Source organism: Hoplias malabaricus, chromosome 6, assembly GCF_029633855.1.
Source record: "Hoplias malabaricus isolate fHopMal1 chromosome 6, fHopMal1.hap1, whole genome shotgun sequence".
Classification (NCBI taxonomy): domain Eukaryota; kingdom Metazoa; phylum Chordata; class Actinopteri; order Characiformes; family Erythrinidae; genus Hoplias; species Hoplias malabaricus.
Window position 1 is genome coordinate 2,936,536 of NC_089805.1, and position 17,687 is coordinate 2,954,222.

At 39.0% G+C, this 17,687-nt stretch overlaps 1 protein-coding gene across 1 annotated transcript; it reads left to right on the plus strand.

Annotated features, from left to right (window-relative positions):
* Positions 1-230: 230 nt before the first annotated feature.
* Positions 231-13,314, plus strand: LOC136699562 (phospholipase B-like 1). The gene is made up of 11 exons (XM_066674363.1): positions 231-449; positions 1,209-1,431; positions 2,133-2,216; positions 3,978-4,119; positions 4,887-5,027; positions 6,688-6,832; positions 7,810-8,010; positions 8,549-8,689; positions 11,032-11,217; positions 11,585-11,691; positions 12,172-13,314. Exons 1-11 carry the CDS (start codon positions 386-388, stop codon positions 12,346-12,348), a joined length of 1,611 nt encoding a protein of 536 aa, XP_066530460.1. The 5' UTR covers positions 231-385; the 3' UTR covers positions 12,349-13,314.
* Positions 13,315-17,687: the final 4,373 nt, after the last annotated feature.

Here is a 17,687-nt window from a genome sequence, read left to right on the forward strand (position 1 = left end):
CCCATTGTTGTGTGCCACATTTTACTGATACTAGTGCAGAGTTTTAAAAGGTGATGACAACAGAAACGCCTCACAAGTTTAAACGGTTATGGTGAAAGGTGAGCCTACTTGGGTAATTTCAGTTCGTTGGTAACTGAATAAAATGTCTGTAATTTGGCACACTTCCCTCCTTGCAAGAGCTGAAGCAAGTAGGAAAGTGTAGGTGGAGCTACGGCCTCATTGTTGTGATTGGTCTGTCCTTAGATAAATATGGTGTTGTTTGGTCTCGCTTGCTCCTATTAGAGAACCGAGAATTATTTCCCAAACACTTTCACTTCTGCTCAGTGTTTTGTTTTAATCGTGGAAGCTTAAGTACAGCAGTGAAACACGACCTCAAATTAAAATAATGGCAGACGTCCCTTTTTTAATTGTACTTGTCTGCGTTGTTGGAACAGTGGTGAACACTAAAGGTAAGTTTATTTAATTTGTTCCTCAGTTTGACGTGAGTTATTTTTCTTGACTGTGCTATGAAACAGCAGATATTTTACATATAACATTTTTATACTGAAATGCTCATTCCAAAATTCTCACTCAGCTGTTGTCAAAGTGATATTGAATTAAAGGGTACATATCTGAAGCATAAAGTTAAGAAAACATTGTTTGCTCAGCAAGTCTTACTGCAGCTAAAATGAAATGAATGTATGAACTTGGGCAGTTTGCTATTGTGTCAGGTCAACACATTCAACTACAAATACTGGCAACACTGCTATGAGCAGGAGAAAATGAAAGTATAAAAATAGCAGCCACTAAAACCTACTTAGTGAAAGTCTTAGGGAAAAGTGAAGATGGGTCTGGGTTCACCACTTTGTGTCAAACTCTGTGAGAGTACCTTCAAACAGCTCCAAATATTCCTTAATGAAAGATTGTAAACAATGTAGGTCTTTCACCACATCATACATACTATTGTAAAAAGTTGGCTATTTAACACATGTTTCATGTTCACATGGCCACCCTTCTTTCCAGTGAGCTCTGATATTGCAGTGGCAAATGAATGGCCTGTGTCACTTTACATGATAAGTTGCCTTTTCTGTTTAAAAATAGCATTCATTTTTTGACTGGTAATTATCATGCCCTACTTGCTTACTAAAAAAAACTAGCCCTACAGTTGTTCTAGCTCCTGACTTGGGCACTTATTAGTCTTTGGCTCTGTTATCATTTGCTTCTTTCAGGTGTGAAGAAGGCCACTGTCTATTGGGACGCGACACAAAAGACTGTGCTGCTGAAGGAGGGACTGTTAGATAAAGCAGGAGATGCTTATGGTTACTTTAATGACTCCTTAATTTCAACGGGCTGGGGAGTTCTGGAGATCCGTGCAGGTTATGGAAAAAAACCCCAGTTGGATGAGATCACCTATTTTCTGGCTGGTTATCTGGAGGGTTTCCTCTGTGCCCAGTGAGTGGACACCACCATGGTTTTATAAATTAGTTTTAACTTCTGCATAATTCCCCACCACCACCCTAAAAAAAAATAACTGCACGTAGTAAATCTACAATTAGAGACAGTAGCCCATCTATTCTTTTGTATATTCTTTTTAGCCCCCTGCTGCTCAGTAATTAAGAATCCCACAAGACCACCACAGAGCTGTTTTTTTTTTTTTTTTGTGATAGATATTACTGCTATAGCTTGGTGGTGGTGTGTTAGTATGTAATACGCTGGTAGAGTGGATCAGAAACAGCAGTGTTCCTGGAGTTGTTATATACGTCATTATCACTGCTGGACTGAGAACAGTCCATCAACCAAAAATGTCCAGCTAACACCATACTGTGGACTCATGTATAAGTTAAAGATGCTCACTGTCATTGAGTTTGTTCGGAAGTGGATTGAGGCCCCATGAGCAGATCAGGATCTGTCCACTTCCAAACAGATTCTGTTGCAGTTTGGTTAAAATATGAACACAAAGCATTCTTAAGATATCAGACAAAAATCCAAAAGTTCAGTTGTGTTAGAGATCACCATAGAAGTGAAAGCTGTGCAAAGCAGGACAAAAATGCAAACTTTAACAAAACATTTTGTAATATTTTAACAAAAATTCCTAGAGGAATGTACATAAAGAGCCAGAATTAACATTGACTGTAATTTGCTTGTGTCTGCAGGCAGATGTATGACCACTATGCCAACATATATCCTCAGATCCTAAGGGACCCGAAGGTTTTACCGGCCTTAAAGGAATTCATGGCGTAAGTATGTTTTTTTTCTTAAAAAAATCTCCACTGGACATAAGAGCTTATATATGGAAAAAAATATTAGTATTCCTGTGTCTAAAGGGTTGGGGTAAAGCATGTACAGGGGCAAAAAAATCCAAACAAAAATTTTAAAAAGCAGGGTTTTTTAACAAAGCAGGAATTTTTGTGCTCACCAGGAAGGATCGCCAAATAGGAATATTCTTCAACTGTGCTTGGACACTCTAGACCAGGAATGTAAACCCCAGCACTGCAGAGACTTTCTGCTTTCCATCTTCGTTCATTTAATTCAAGGATCTATTGAATTATATCAGATGTGCTTTTCAACAACTTTGTGTTCAAAAATAATCTATCAATGTGTAGGCTTATGCTATACAGAACCCTTAAGTTCTGAAATGTATTGTTTTGGATGCGCAACCCATGTCAGTGGTTGAAGATGAAGGCTTCCATCACCTGCTTCAACACTTGGAAGCAAGGTATAATTTACCGTCACAAATATTTTCACAATATCGCTTTGCCATCAAAGGTATTGAACAGCTATCGTGTATCAAATGATAGGCAAAGGTCTGTATCAGTATAGGAACTGAATAAGTTTCTATGGTGCATCCCTAGAATATACTGTGACAAATATAAATAAACTTGGCTTGACCTGTTCTTAGGGGCGACACGGTGGTGCAGCAGGTAGTGTCGCAGTCACACAGCTCCAGGGTCCTGGAGGTTGTGGGTTTAAGTCCTGCTCCGGGTGACTGTCTGTGATGAGTTCGGTTTGTTCTCACCGTGTCTGCATATGTTTCCTCCTGGTGCTCTGGTTTCCTCCCATGGTCCAAAAAGACAAGTTGGTAGGTGGACTCAAGTGTCCATAGGTGTGAATGTGTGGGTGTGTGACGCCCCCTCCAGGGTGTGTTTTCGCCTTGCGCCCAGTGATTCCAGGTAGGCTCTGGACCCACCGCGTCCCTGAACTGGATAAGTGCTTACAGACAATGAATGAATGAATGAATGAATGACATGTTCTTTAAGATTTATTTACTGCTGGATGTATTTAAATTTGAATCACATCTGGAGATGCATTTGATCTTTGATGGTTCTTTCCAACATACACTATCATTCACTGCACCTGCAGTCTAGCACTGTATGTGTAGTATCGTACCTTATACTTCAATCAGCCATAACATTATGGCCACCTCCTTTTTTCTACACCCACTTTTCATTCTTTAAACTACACTGAGCAGACAGGACTCTACAATTACACTGTAGTCCGTCTGTTTCCCTACATATCTTCTTTGCCCACTCTTCACCCTGTTCTTCAATGTATAGGACCCCCACTGGTCCACCACAGAGCAGGTATAATTTGGGTGGTCGGTCATTCTCAGCGACATTCAAGTGTCACTGCTGGCCTGAGAATAGTCCTCTAAAATATCCAACCAATAACTTCCTGTGGGCTGTTGTGTGAGCTACTGTCTCAGAGTTTACATCTACAAGGTGGACCAACAAGGTAAATGTCTAATAGAGTGGACAGTTAGTGGACACACTGTTTAAAAACTTCAACAACACTGCTGTATCTGATCCACACGTGCCAAGAATGATCAAGGAGCAGCAGATACTATTGGGTTCTCACTTAATATCTGGTATCTGGTTCTCAGTTGATACTAACTCATGCTCTGCATTTGTTTTCTTATTAAATATTAAGTATATACTTTAAAAGGCTCCATACTCACATATAAACAACACTATATGAAGTTGATATGTTGTGTTTATCAGTAAACAGGATGCATGGTCACGGCAGCAGGTGAAGCTGAATAAGAGCAGCGATCCTCTGTGGAAACACACCGGCTTCATCCTGGCTCAGATGGATGGGCTGCAGGCTGGTGCAGCTGATTGGGCCAAACGCATGGGTAAAAAGGTAAGGGGAAGAATTTACTGATGGAGAATCGTACTCAAGTTTCTATACTCACAGCCCATTCTCTCAGCCCCACTGACCAGACAGGAGCACTTTGTAGGTCTACAATAACAGACGGTGGTCCATTTCTTGCTCTATGTACTTTTTTCCCTTTCACCCTGTTCTTTAAATGTCAGGACAGTAGCTCATCTGTTGCTGCAAAGTTTATGTTGGTCTTCTTCTAATGCTTCATCGGTGGACACGATGCTGTTGGCTGGTTATTTTTGATTGATGGACTATTCTAAGTCCAGCAGTGACACTGAGGGGTTTAAAAACTCGAGCAGTCCTGCTGTGTCTGATCCACTCGTACCAGTGCAACACAACACCATCACAACACCAAAACGTCAGTGTCACTACAGCACTGAGAATGATCCACTACCCAAATCATACCGGATCTTTGGTGATCCTGACCATTGGGAAAACAAGGTGGTAGGAAGCTAAAAGTGAAGAGATGGACTACAGTCTGTAATTGTATAACGACAAAGCGCCCCTGTCAGTGGAGCTGAGAGAACAGACAGTGAGTGTAGAAAAAAGGAGGTGGTCGTAATATTAGAGCTGATTGGAGCATATCGACTGGTTAAACTGTTTCAAGTTAACTAATTGTTTAAACGAGAAGGTGCTTGGTAGCATTATAATCTCATAGTAGTTATTTCATTCTTGGTTTTATGAATGCTCTGTGGACAGTACAGTTATAATCTGTTTCTTATGCCTCTCTGTCTTTTTCTCTCTAGCCACTGTCTCTGTTTGAAATACAGTTTCTTAATGCAGCAGGAGATATGCTGGACCTAGTTCCTGCACTGGTGCCTGGTGTTAAAGTCTATCGGAAACCTTATATGGAGCCACCTATGGGTCACTGCTCTGCTCTCATTAAGGTACCACTGCACTTCAAAATAACAAGTCAATAATTTACAGTACTCACATCAGTGGGATTTTAATTGGAGAATTGCTCAGGGCTTCATTTTTGTTCACACATGTTGTTCTGTGTTACTCTGTCTTGTTCGGTCTGATAATAATTAAGTACAAAAACCATGAAATGGAAAAAACGCTGCCCCCTGTTGGAGCACTGAGCTCATGGTTTTGAGCTAATGTTTAACAGAGAAAAGACTTTTTGAATATTTGAACACTGAATCATTCTTACTAATAATGACTTCTGTAAATGTTAAAATCACATGGATGGCTAGTGCAGCTCGCCCCCTATACTGCAGTAGCAGCTCCTGGTTATCTGAGGAAGCTAAATGGTCGATGTTGGGACACTTAATTAAATTGGAAAAAATATCATTATTATTGTTATTTTATTTTATTATGAAACAAATTCACTTTTTGAGTGCATTATCACAGTAATCTGGAGCTCTTACAAGCCTACAAGAAATGTGCTTTTTTAAATGGGTTTCAGCTATGAGTGTATAAGTGAGATCAGATATTTGTGGTATTTGTGATCCAGAAATGATCAACAAACCTCTATATTTTGGATGGTTCTTCTCCCACTCCAAAGAACACGGTTCCACAGCTTCAGAGCCCATTGCTAGGCACAGTGTCCCATTGCATTTTTTTAAATAAAGGTTATACAAGCTGTATGCCCAACTGAATGTCTGTGCACCTGAAAGTTTCAGAATTGACTGATTATAGTTTTTATATATTCCAATCAGCCACAACATTAATACCACATGCCTGTTACTGTGTATGTTGCTCTCTTGCCACTTAAACAGGTCTGACCCATCAAGGCATGGACTACATTAGACCTCTGAAGGTGTCCTATTTTATCTGGCACCAAGACACTTGTATCAAATCCATCAAGGCCAAGTCAGTGGCATGTTCCTTAAACAAGCCCTGGTCATTTTTGCCAGACCGCCTGTGTTATATATTATGACAAACCTTTGTGCTCCTTTTTCCATTTCTGCATTTATTACTCCTGCCCTCCATATATTCTGTACAACACACTAACATAATAAAAACCACATGTAAACAAAGACATTGATATGACGCACCTTCCAATGACAAGGGTATATATTTTGGCCTTTCCGGTTTTTGAAATGCCAGAAACACCTCTGTGACAATGGCTATATGGCTAATGGCTCCAGCTAAACTACACTCGCCTAGTTATATCAATTATCTAGTTTTCTTATTCTTTGTGGCAGGGTGCATTTTAAAGTTTAGAGGCCACTGCCCTTAGGGAATTACTATACCATGAAGTTCAATGAAGTAAAAATGTAGCATAGCATAGCATCCTTAAATGTACCTATTTTTCCTTCTTGCCACACATCAATTTCAAGAACTTGTTAGGTGGTATTATACCAAGGTAATCAGTTAACAATTTCTCCTTTCTCTGGTTTTAATGTGTGGCTGATTGGAGTATAATATCAAGGACACGTTAATTACCTTGAAGGTAAATGTGCCATTTTAGCTAGAAGGCTAATTTTAAAATATACTCCTGACCAAATTGAGATATACATGTAAACCACTCTCAATCACCATTGTAGACCGATGTAATTCTGTTCCTGCTATAAGTGTATATTGTGTTGGTGTGTGTTATAGGTGTTGCCAGGTTATGAGAACCTGCTGTTTGCTCACTCCACCTGGTATACCTACGCTGCTACTATGCGCATCTTTAAACACTGGGACTTCAAAATAAGTGAACCTCACACAGCTACAGGGAAACTCTCCTTCAGCAGTTATCCTGGTGCGTACACAAACAGGACTACAGGGAAATCATTCAACGTCATACAAGTACCCACACAAATTCACACAGACTTGTTATGGTATTATTTCCATATGCTCTCATTTATTTTTAAAATCGGGCTTTTTCCACTCAGCTCTAAATGTGAAGTTAGCCTCTACTGCTACATTTAGAATATCATTGAACAGCTCAGATGTAGATGGAGGACAACACTAACCTCATTGCACTGAATGTTGGTGATGGGGGATGGACCATACTACCGCCCAGAAATAATAGGATTGATTTTATTTTCTTGGGCTCTCGGCCATGGATAGGTAAAACATAACTCAAACTGAACTCAGAGTCAACTGATTATTGGGTTATAACTTTGTTATTTGTGCCACCCTGTCGTTTGGTTAGAAGACAGCTGTGTTACATGTTCTAGTTACGTTTTTCAACCAATCTGCACTCTTCATTTTGGAACATGCATGCTTATTGGCTGAATGAGAGTGATAAGACTGAATACACATGTACTGCCATACTGATCCCTAAACACCTGGTTGCTGAGCCTTTCAGAGACGTTTTATTCGTCATCTTTATCTGCTCTGTGTTCACTGGACATAGTAAAATGGTTCAGCATGTGGAATCTATGGTATCATGTTTTCAGCCATATAAGAGAAGCTCTGTTACCTTTAGAAAGCTCTGTGATCATTCCTGAGAGAGTGTGTATATATCTGAAGCACAATTCACACACAACGCCATTGAAGTGCATACAGATAATTAATTGTTTTTTCTTCTTTCAGTGGGCAGTGTTTGTGACAGTTAGCTCTTACAGTTAGGCTTTTTAAAACCCTTTAAATAGCAGAAAGAAAGCGCAAGCAGCACTAGACATTTTTCATTGTTGAAGAAGAAGAGTAGATGAACTGGCACTTCATTAGAGCATCTTTGATAAGCTACATTGTCTCCCATACTGATCTGTTTTTCTACCTGATATCCTGTAGGTACCCTTGTGTCTCTGGATGATTTCTATCTCCTTGGCAGTGGATTAATGATGATCCAGACCACGAACAGCATCTTCAACAACTCTCTATACAGCTACATAACCCCAAGCACCCTTTTGGCCTGGCAGAGGGTCCGACTGGCACATGCTCTCGCCCACAATGGCATAGAATGGGCCAAGATATTCACCAGGTTTAATTCCGGTGAGAAGCTTCAGCTGAGAGATTTAAAAAGGATTTTTAAATATTTACAGATTAAGATATACAGAGATACATAATTGATTATTTATTAGATACATAATTTTATAATTTCTCCTCAGTCCTCTGCTAGTGTTCTTTCATGTTTATATCCAACTAACCAATGGTTGCCACTGGACCTGGTGACAGTAGGCCCATGAGCAACTGTTTCAATGTGTCCCAATCCAATGACAATGCTTTTCAGTAGAGATTATACAAGTGTTCATAGAAGACCACTTGCTGCTCAGATAGTGAAAGGTTCCTTTTATGTAGCTCTTAGTTTTAGAGACTCTTAGGAAGGTTAGTTTGACTACTACATTTTTTCACACTATAATATGACTAGCATGCTGTATAAATGATCTCTTCTGTAGTTTGCAGATGTGATGTTTTGTCTTTCCACTTTTTCATCGTTACCTTCTAAGGAAAGCAGTAATTAATATTAAATATGATTATGGTTGTTAATTATTTCTTTACTGATTTATTTATTTATTTCCCTTCTATTCAGGAACATATAATAACCAGTACATGGTCTTGGATACGAGTAAAGTCTCTCTAGGCTCCAGTATTGAAGATGGAGCTTTAATTATAGTGGAGCAGATCCCAGGACTGGTGGAGTATTCAGACCAGACCCAGACACTGCGCAGGGGTAAAGTTCTCAGATATTTTGGCATAAAGTACTTTGGCTAATTTTCTCCTGAACATTGAAGACAAATGTGAAAGGGGGCTGACAAAGTACACAGAGCAGAGGATGGACAATTGTCTTTAACTGTAGATTTACAAAATGCACCTTTGTGGAAAGTGATGTTGAAACAATGAGTGTGGAAATAAGATAATTTAAATGTTCTGGCTGATCGGTTTGTGATCATGACTGTGAGCTGGGTGGGGTTAATCCAGAACTTGCTGTTACAGTAGGCAACCTGTGGTTATCTCAGTTACTAGAGAAGAAACATCAGCTGTTATGAAAGCAAATTGATTATTGTCGCTTTTGAAATGATCACACATCATGATCACACAAGATTGGACTGATGTTTGAGTGCCTTTTCTAACAGAAACAATAGAGGGCAGGGAAGAGCTAATTCATACATCAGTCTCAAAGGTACAATAAAAAAAAGCACATTTAAAGTGATGTGATTAAATTGGAAAACATAGGATATGTGCCCTTTAGCCATATTTAAATATTTATATATAAAAAAATCCATCCATCCATCCATTATCTGTAACCGCTTATCCAGTTTAGGGTCGCGGGGGGTCCAGAGCCTACCTGGAATCATCGGGCGCAAGGCGGGAATACACCCTGGAGGGGGCGCCAGTCCTTCACAGGGCAACACACACACACACATTCACTCACACACTCACACCTACGGACACTTTCGAGTCGCCAATCCACCTGCAACGTGTGTTTTTGGACTGTGGGAGGAAACCGGAGCACCCGGAGGAAACCCACGCAGACACAGGGAGAACACACTAACTCCTCACAGTCACCTGGAGCGGGAATCGAACCCACAACCTCCAGGCCCCTTGAGTTGTGTGACTGCGACACTACCTGCTGCGCCACCGTGCCGCCCTATATAAAAAAAATAATAAATAAATAAAAATACATATTATATACATAAATACATACATTTGATGGGTATACGTTTGACCAGGCAGAGAAGATTTGTTTTATTCTATAAACTACTGGCAACATTTCTTCCCATTCATCTAATTCTAAAAAAGGAAATATCGTTTGGAATATTTTATAGCATACGTCTTTGCATGCTTTACCCCAATCTTTCACATTACTGTTGGGTAATTTTACGCCACTCCTGGCACAAAAATTCCAGGATCTTGGCTTTGTTTGATGGCTTGTGACCATCCATCTTCTTAATCACATTCCAGAGGTTTTCAGTGGGGTGCAGGTCTGAAGATTGGGCTGACCATGATAGGGACTTGATCTGGTGGTCCCTCATCCACACTTTGGTTGACTTGGATGTGTGACATTGAGCACTGAGGAAAAAAAAAAACATTCATCTGGGTTGGGGAATATTGTCAGAGCAGAAGAAAGCAAGTTTTCTTCCAGCACAGTTTTGTAAGTGGCTTGATACACATCCTTCTCCAAGAAAAATCTGCCCGATTCTAGCCTTGCTGAAACACCCCCAGATCATCATTGATCCTGCACCAAATTTCACAGTGGGTGCGAGACACTCTGTCTTGTAGGCCTCTCCAGGTCTCAGTCTAACCATTAAATGACCAGGTGGTGGACAAAGCTGAAAATTGCACTCATCAGAGAAGATGACTTACTTCAGTCCTCTACAGTCCAATCCTTATGGCTCTCCTTTGCTTCTCGTTGATAACAGGCTTTTTTCTAGTTTTACGTATGACTTAGGCCCTGCCACTAGAAGCCTGTTCCGAACCGTCCTGACGTGCAATTCACCCCAAATGCTTGCTATTCATTTTGTAGGTCACTTGACTTCATCTTACGGTTGTTAAATAACATTCAAATGAGGTGCCTGTCATCACAGTCAGTAGAGAGATGTGTTCAACCTCTGCAAGTCTGTAGCTTTGTCCCATTTGTTGTCTTCTTCTGGCCTTGTTCTTATGAATGACAGTTTATGAAATTTTCAAGATGGAAGCAACCTTACGCTCTCTGCCAGTAAAACTGCAATTGAACCCTTATTTTCCTCATTAAGAAGCTTTCTTTTCAACACTTTTGGCATTGTATATAATTGTATGTTTGAACCCACTTACGTTTTGGGTACTGCTCGCACTGCTTTTCCCACCTAGCTGGTTTTATAACAAGTGAACAGTGATGACAGCAGCAGTGTTTTTTTTTTTTTATTATTATATAGTTTTGCTTGTTAGAAAAGGTTTTTGTTCAGGTGATCACCTAATCAGCATCTCAAAAAGCAGAATGAGGTGTAATATATATAATTATATAATATATCATTTTTCTACTTACATTTTACATGTAATCATTTTACAAAAATAATAAAACCCATTTCTCTTTAGGTTACTGGCCATCATACAATGTGCCGTTCCATCAGAAAATCTACTCTCTTAGTGGCTATGAAAAGATGTGGAGGGACTATGGAAATGTATTTTCTTATGACCTTTGCCCCCGAGCCATGATCTTCCGTAGGGACCAGGGGAACGTGACTGACCTGGCCTCCCTCAAACACATCATGAGATACAACGGTAAACTTAGTAACACTCTCTCTGATGTTTAATACTAGAGTGTCAATACACTAGTGAGGACTGATAATGCAACCGTGCAACAGTGCTATGGATTTAAATGTATTACTATGGAAGGATATTGTGACATTATTATATGCATAAATAAATTGGTTCTACAACACAGTAAGCCATGACACATCAGTCACACAAGCAGAAATAACCCCTGTCACCTCAGTAAAATCATATGTTCTACACTCACAGAATACAATATATGATATTGAATAAGATATGAATTTAGAGAGGTATGGGTTATTTCGGCTATTTACAGGTTAATTAAGAAAGTATATGTAAATGTATGTTAAATCATTTTTTCATTGTTTTCTTACAGACTATAAGCATGACCCCTACTCAAAGGGTGACCCTTGTAATTCAATCTGTTGCCGAAATGACCTGCTAAAGGACCATGCAAGTCCAGATGGTTGTGATGACACTAAGGTCAGATACTTCTCCTTACATTGTCCCTAATACTTCTCAGTTCCTATACACTAATGACTTCTATCAGAGACCCAGCTCACCCCTTTAACACTGATCCTAATGTATTTTACTCTGTAGATACTGTAGCTGTCCCCACAGCAACAACCCACAATAACCTGCTTATTGACTTATAGGCTTATATAGACTATTACATTAAATTTTGAGAAACGCTGCATGTTTTGTGGAGGTTGGTGGACTTTATAACAATCCCATAATTGTTTTTGGCACAAGATCTCATTGACAAAAGATTATGACGAATGAATTGTACAAATGGTCCAAAAAGGGCCCTAAAAATTCAGATAATATTCACTTTGATTAAAGATTAGAGGGTAAAACAACTATTTTTAATATGAATAAAGACCTGAAATTTTGTTTTCAGTTTAAATTTAAATGCACTTTCATTCTCTTCACCTGTCTGTACCCCTCCCTCCAACTCTCTAGGTGGCAGATATCCTCATGGCTCAGAAGTTTGTGAGTGAGGCACTGAATGGTCCCACTACTGAAGGTGGTCTTCCTCCATTCTCATGGGATCAGTTTAACAGCACAGTACACCAGGGTTTACCTCCTATCTACAACTATACGTTCATCAAGATGCAGCCTGCACTCTTCACTCCATGAGATGGTTCTTACACCCAGGGCATTCTCAGCTAGCTAACACACAGATATGGATCTAGTGTTTTTTAATAACTGGAGGTTTTTACAGTAATCTGCATTGAACCGATTTTCCTTATGCTCTGCAGTTCCTTTCTTCATATTTCTGAGATTTCTATTGCAGCACAAGCATGTTGGTTATCTGAATGATGGTGCACAATAGCCCTATCTTGAATGGATTCTTCTATCAGGAGCATATCTGTTAAATGTCTCCCGAGTGACATAACACCCTACGTTTGTAGTGGGTTTTGTTTTCCACAAAAATATTTTATCGCTGCATTGTGATCATGTGATCAGTCTCCCTATCCAGTAGGTCCAAGAAACTCTAGAGTTTGGTGTAAACTAGTCTACGTTTTCCATCCAGATTAAGGAAATTCTTGAGTGTTCCTTTTTCTACTTTCTCTTTGACTACTCGGAAAATGTTTAAGATCTATGTGCTGATCTCCGATAAACACGCTTGAAAAGTGAATGGCAAGAAGCAGCGGTCACTTTTTCCGACACGAGGCAACATCTGACTAGAAAAACACTGAGGTGTATATCCGGATGGGTCTAATTTAAACATCAGAGAGTTGGCAGAAAAACAATACATAATTTCGCTTGTCATTTTCATAGAGAAGGAGGAAAGGAAAAATGCTGACCTATGCAATACAGACTGATGTCAGGGGAGCACTTATAAAATAGGAAACTATCCCAGGAACCCATGTAAATTGAATTTTGTCTGAATTCTGCTGGTGATATTTGTGATTTGATAATATATGGATTTTGTTAATTATAGCGACTAATTGCTGCAGCAGTCCAAAAATCATTGTCCTGCCTTAGGGCTGTAGTTTATATCAAAGATCATCTGTCTTACTGTGTTTACACATTCCGGTACAACATGTTGTCCTTATAGAATGCTGTTTTTATGCTGTTTATCAATAAATCTTAACTATTCCTGTATGCTGTTTTTGTCTTCTTTAAATTACATGCAATAATTATTTAATATATGGTTCTTTAAATTTATCAGATCAAATCTTATTTGTCAAATGCATAGTCATCCATGTTTCACAGAGTGATTTATATAGTAATAGACCACGATTGTTTTCCTGACATTTTCATGACAGTTATTTTAAGTGCATTAAGCAATCTTACCTTATTTTTTGTTCCAAAATTGTACACTGAATAAAAAATTAACAAAACAAAGCCCCAAAAAAGTGATAAAATACAATTAAGTATTACTTTTATTACCTTACCTTGTGTTCTCCCTGTGTCCGTGTGGGTTTTCTACAGGTGCTCCAGTTTCCTCCCACGGTCTTAAAACACACGTTGGCAGGTGGATTGGCAACTCAAAAGTGTACATGTGTGAGTGTGTATTGCCCTGTGAAGGACTGGTGCCCCCTGCAGGGTGTGTTCCTGCCTTTTGCCCAGTGATTCCAGATACGCTCCGGACCCACCGCGGCCCTGAATTAGATAAGCAGTTACAGACAATTAATGAATTACCTTATCTTGTGAATTTAATAAATTACACACAAAAGGATACAAGACTCACCTCATGCTACAGTGACATTTTAATTACTTAAACATTTTATCCTAAATGTAAGATTTGTATGTGGAATTCAATGCTCCTGAGTGAAAGCCTTAGAACTGTTTAAGTATTTTCTGTTTTAGTGATGTGTACTGCTTTAAGTAGGAAATAAAAGTGAATGTAAAAGAAACAGAAATGTAAACTAGTTTACTAATGTTGAATGGTTCTGTGTCCTGTGTAGAGCCTGTGGGTTTTCTGGAAGTGTTCATCATATGATTAGTTGCTCTCAGAGTGGGGCCAGCGTGATTGTGTCAGACATCTCAGAACTGAAAGTGTATTGGACATGTGCACAGGGCATTCAGGTGCTGGGAAAAACCAGCTCTGAAGGGCCAGCCCCACCCTCGCTAAATGAAGACTGTCAGAAGTGCTGGGCTTTAAACAATGGGTATAGGAGGATGTTATGAAAGTATTATGCAGTACTGATTAGTGTTGTCATGATACCAAAATTATGACTTTCGAGCTGAGGGTGGTGGGCAAAATCACTGGTATCTGCTTGTTATGTGTGACACCACACGTGACGTTTAGCCATTTCTTGGTTCAGTCGTGCCTTTGGTCCCGTGTGATACATTCATAATACGTGTTTACTGTTTGAATAAAGCTAAATGCCTCAAATTTTGTGACCTCAGTTCAGGAGTTCAGAAAAATGAATACATTTAACATAAAAGGAAGCAAAAGTGTCATTGGCAGCACTTTCACAACTCATTCTGATCTGTGTGAGCTGCCATGGAACCAACTGTGCTGCTCCGTCTCTGGAGCAGACAAGCAGTGTCTCCCGGAGCTCCGTCTCCCGCTCACGGTCAGTCCCGGTGTTCTAACGAGTTGTGCTACCGGCGATTCTCTTTTATACACTATTCTACTATACACTATTCTGTGATGTTTTGGGGGTACCCATTCTGATATATATATGAATTGTTGGAAGAATTTTCCTGCCATCAATTTGACAGCTTTTCCTAGGAAGCTCATGGTTATTTCAGCAGCATAATGCCAGACTTCATTCTGTACGTGCTACAACAACATGGCTTCATAGAGTTTGATGCTGGACTGGCTTGCCTGCAATCTACAGTAGATCTGTCTACTAAGGTACATCATGAAGAGGAAACATTTTCAGACTTTTTAAATATATATTGCAGGTAGTGTTGCTGTCAAACATCTTCAGGGTCCTGGGGTTGTGGGTTTGAGCCCTGCTCCAGGTGACTGTCTGTGAGGATTATAATGTGTTCTTCCAGTTTCTGTGTGGGTTTCCTCCAGGTGCTCTGTTTTTCTTCCCATGGTAGGTGGATTGGTGACTCAGAAGTGTCCCCAGAGTGCGTGAGTGTTTGTCACCCTGTGAAACCTGGTGCCCCCTTCAGGGTGTATTCCCACCTTGCGCCCATTGATTCCTGGTAGGCTTCAGACACACGCTGGCGCTGAATTGGATAAGCAGTTACAGACAAGGAATAAATAAATTTAAATATTTGTCAGTGTTTACAAAATACAATCAAGGTGGTCAGTGAAAAACAAAGGAATTCTGATTTTTGTTCTTTTTTCAGTTGTTCTTTTGTCTTTTATAAAAAAAAGTTTATGTTTCTAATATATTTTAAAATATCCAACATTTCCATAAACAAGGTACAGATAACACATATTTATTATTACTTAAAAAGTGCCTCGGTTGTTTTAGGGTATATTCTTCTTTATTTAACACATCACTAACACTGACAAAAGGATTATAACCTGCATCTGGTAGACCCCAGTTTCACCTGTTAGTGACTCAACAGGTCATAAACGGCCAGTTTAAAATTACTGATGGGCTTTTAAAGAGTGAGATGACAAGTCAATCTTTATTTATATTTCAGTGTATTAATAGCTTATCATGTTTTTATTGCAATAGTATCTATTTTTTTCCCCTTCCAACTGTTAAAGCTTTCCTGTTCACATGTTGGGTCCTCTTTCGTCCTCCTCTTAAGTCTCTCTCTCTCTCTCTCTCTCTCTCTCTCTCTCTCTCTCTCTCTCTCTCTCTCATCTGTACCTCTCTAGGGAGATACTCAGTGATTCATTCTTTCCTATCTTAAAGAAGAAGAAGTGAAACCTTCAACCTTTAGTGCTCCCTGCACCACATCTCTCTCACTATCTTAGAAGTAACAGTGTTGTCAGTGATTGTTGTATTAGTTTTCAGGAGATTAAGATGGAACAATGTCCTGAAACACATATAATGGATTCTCTGCTTAAAGAATGCATTCCCCTTAAAAGTAGGGCGATGCCATCACAGCCGATCACTGGTGAGTCCATCCTACTCATCTGCTCCTCTCTGCATGCTCAGCAGTTCCTTCAAGAAACTTCATCATTTACAAACACCATTTCCAGAAATGCTGGGACATTTTGCAAAATGCCATCGAAAACAGAATCTGTGATATTTCAATTTTCTTGAAACTTTTTGCAACTAACAATGTTTTCACTGTATTTATTTTGTAAGTGTAAGCCTATTTATATTTGATGCCTGAAACACGCTCCAAAAAAACTGGGACTGAGGCAAAATAAGCATGAAAGGTTTATAGAATATTCCATGATAAGCAGGTGAACTGGTAACAGGCCAGGACGTCATATTTGCGTAAAGAAAGAGATTTCACCAAAAGCATCTTTGCAAGCAAATATAGATTGTTGATCTCCCCATTCGGCCAACATTTAGAGACATTTCATAAACGCCTGAACTGCACAATGCAATATATGTAAGTGTGTGTGTGTGTGTGTGAAGAAACGTGAGGCAAACGTGTTTCAGGAGTCAAAATATAAATGTGTTTTTATTTACAAAATTCAATCAAGTTGCCAAACTGAATCTTTGGAATTGTTTCTTTGTACATCTTTCACTTAAATAAAGCTTTAAGAGAATTAACAAATCACAGATTGTTTTTTAACGTATTTTAAGGAAGGTTCCCCAATTTTCTGGAAATGGGGTTTATATGTTATTACTACTGCTGCTATAATGGTACATGTGCTACTAAATAATCTTTTATTTATAGAGGATATGGAGTTAAAACACTGTTTTCAGAAAACTTGGGATGATGGGTAAAATGCATATTAACAGAATGCAATGATGTGCAAATCATTTAAATCTCTAAATAGTTAAGTATAAAAGTATAAAGATAATATTTCAAATGCTGAAACAGATATTTTATTGTTTTTTGAAACTATGTATACTCATTTAAATATGATGCACGTACCATAAATGTGGGGATGGGGAGGTCAAAGTCTGGTATGCATAATGCTACCCAAAAAAAGAGCATCTCAGAGGTTCAGTCGTTCAGAAGTAAAGACAGTGATGGGCTGACCACTCTGTGAAAGACTGCACAGAAACATAATGTAATTAATAAACATAACCCAGTTTTTACCTTTTCATAAAATGTATAAATATTACATGAGATAAAGGACTGACAAAAGGAAAATAAGAATAAAAGTACTTTGATGTATAATGAGTAATAGTATAATATACAATGCTCCAAAACTTTAACAGCAGATGACATCTGCCTTGACATGTTTCTGACAGAGTCATAAAATCTTAATATAGCAAGGTTTAAGAAAGTGTTAAGTGTATTTGACCATATGTAAAATAACTTCTGACATGCCTCTCAGCCAATCACAGCTGTCTCTAAGCACTACTTCCTCCAACAAGTTGAGGAAAATGTCTGAACCAAACAGCTCTAAATAAATTTGTAGTGAGAATTGCAGTGGAAGTACATTAGTGGGAATTGTTCAATGTTCTATGTGTTGG

What these genes read in the sequence shown, in the direction of transcription:
- LOC136699562 (XM_066674363.1), top strand. Translation starts at nt 386, where the DNA reads ATGGCAGACGTCCCTTTTTTAATTGTACTTGTCTGCGTTGTTGGAACA. An exon ending in GAGGGTTTCCTCTGTGCCCA is followed by an intron (nt 1,432 to 2,132) that starts GTGAGTGGACAC and finishes TTGTGTCTGCAG; the next exon opens with GCAGATGTATGACCACTATG. An exon ending in CTCCTTCAGCAGTTATCCTG is followed by an intron (nt 6,833 to 7,809) that starts GTGCGTACACAA and finishes GATATCCTGTAG; the next exon opens with GTACCCTTGTGTCTCTGGAT.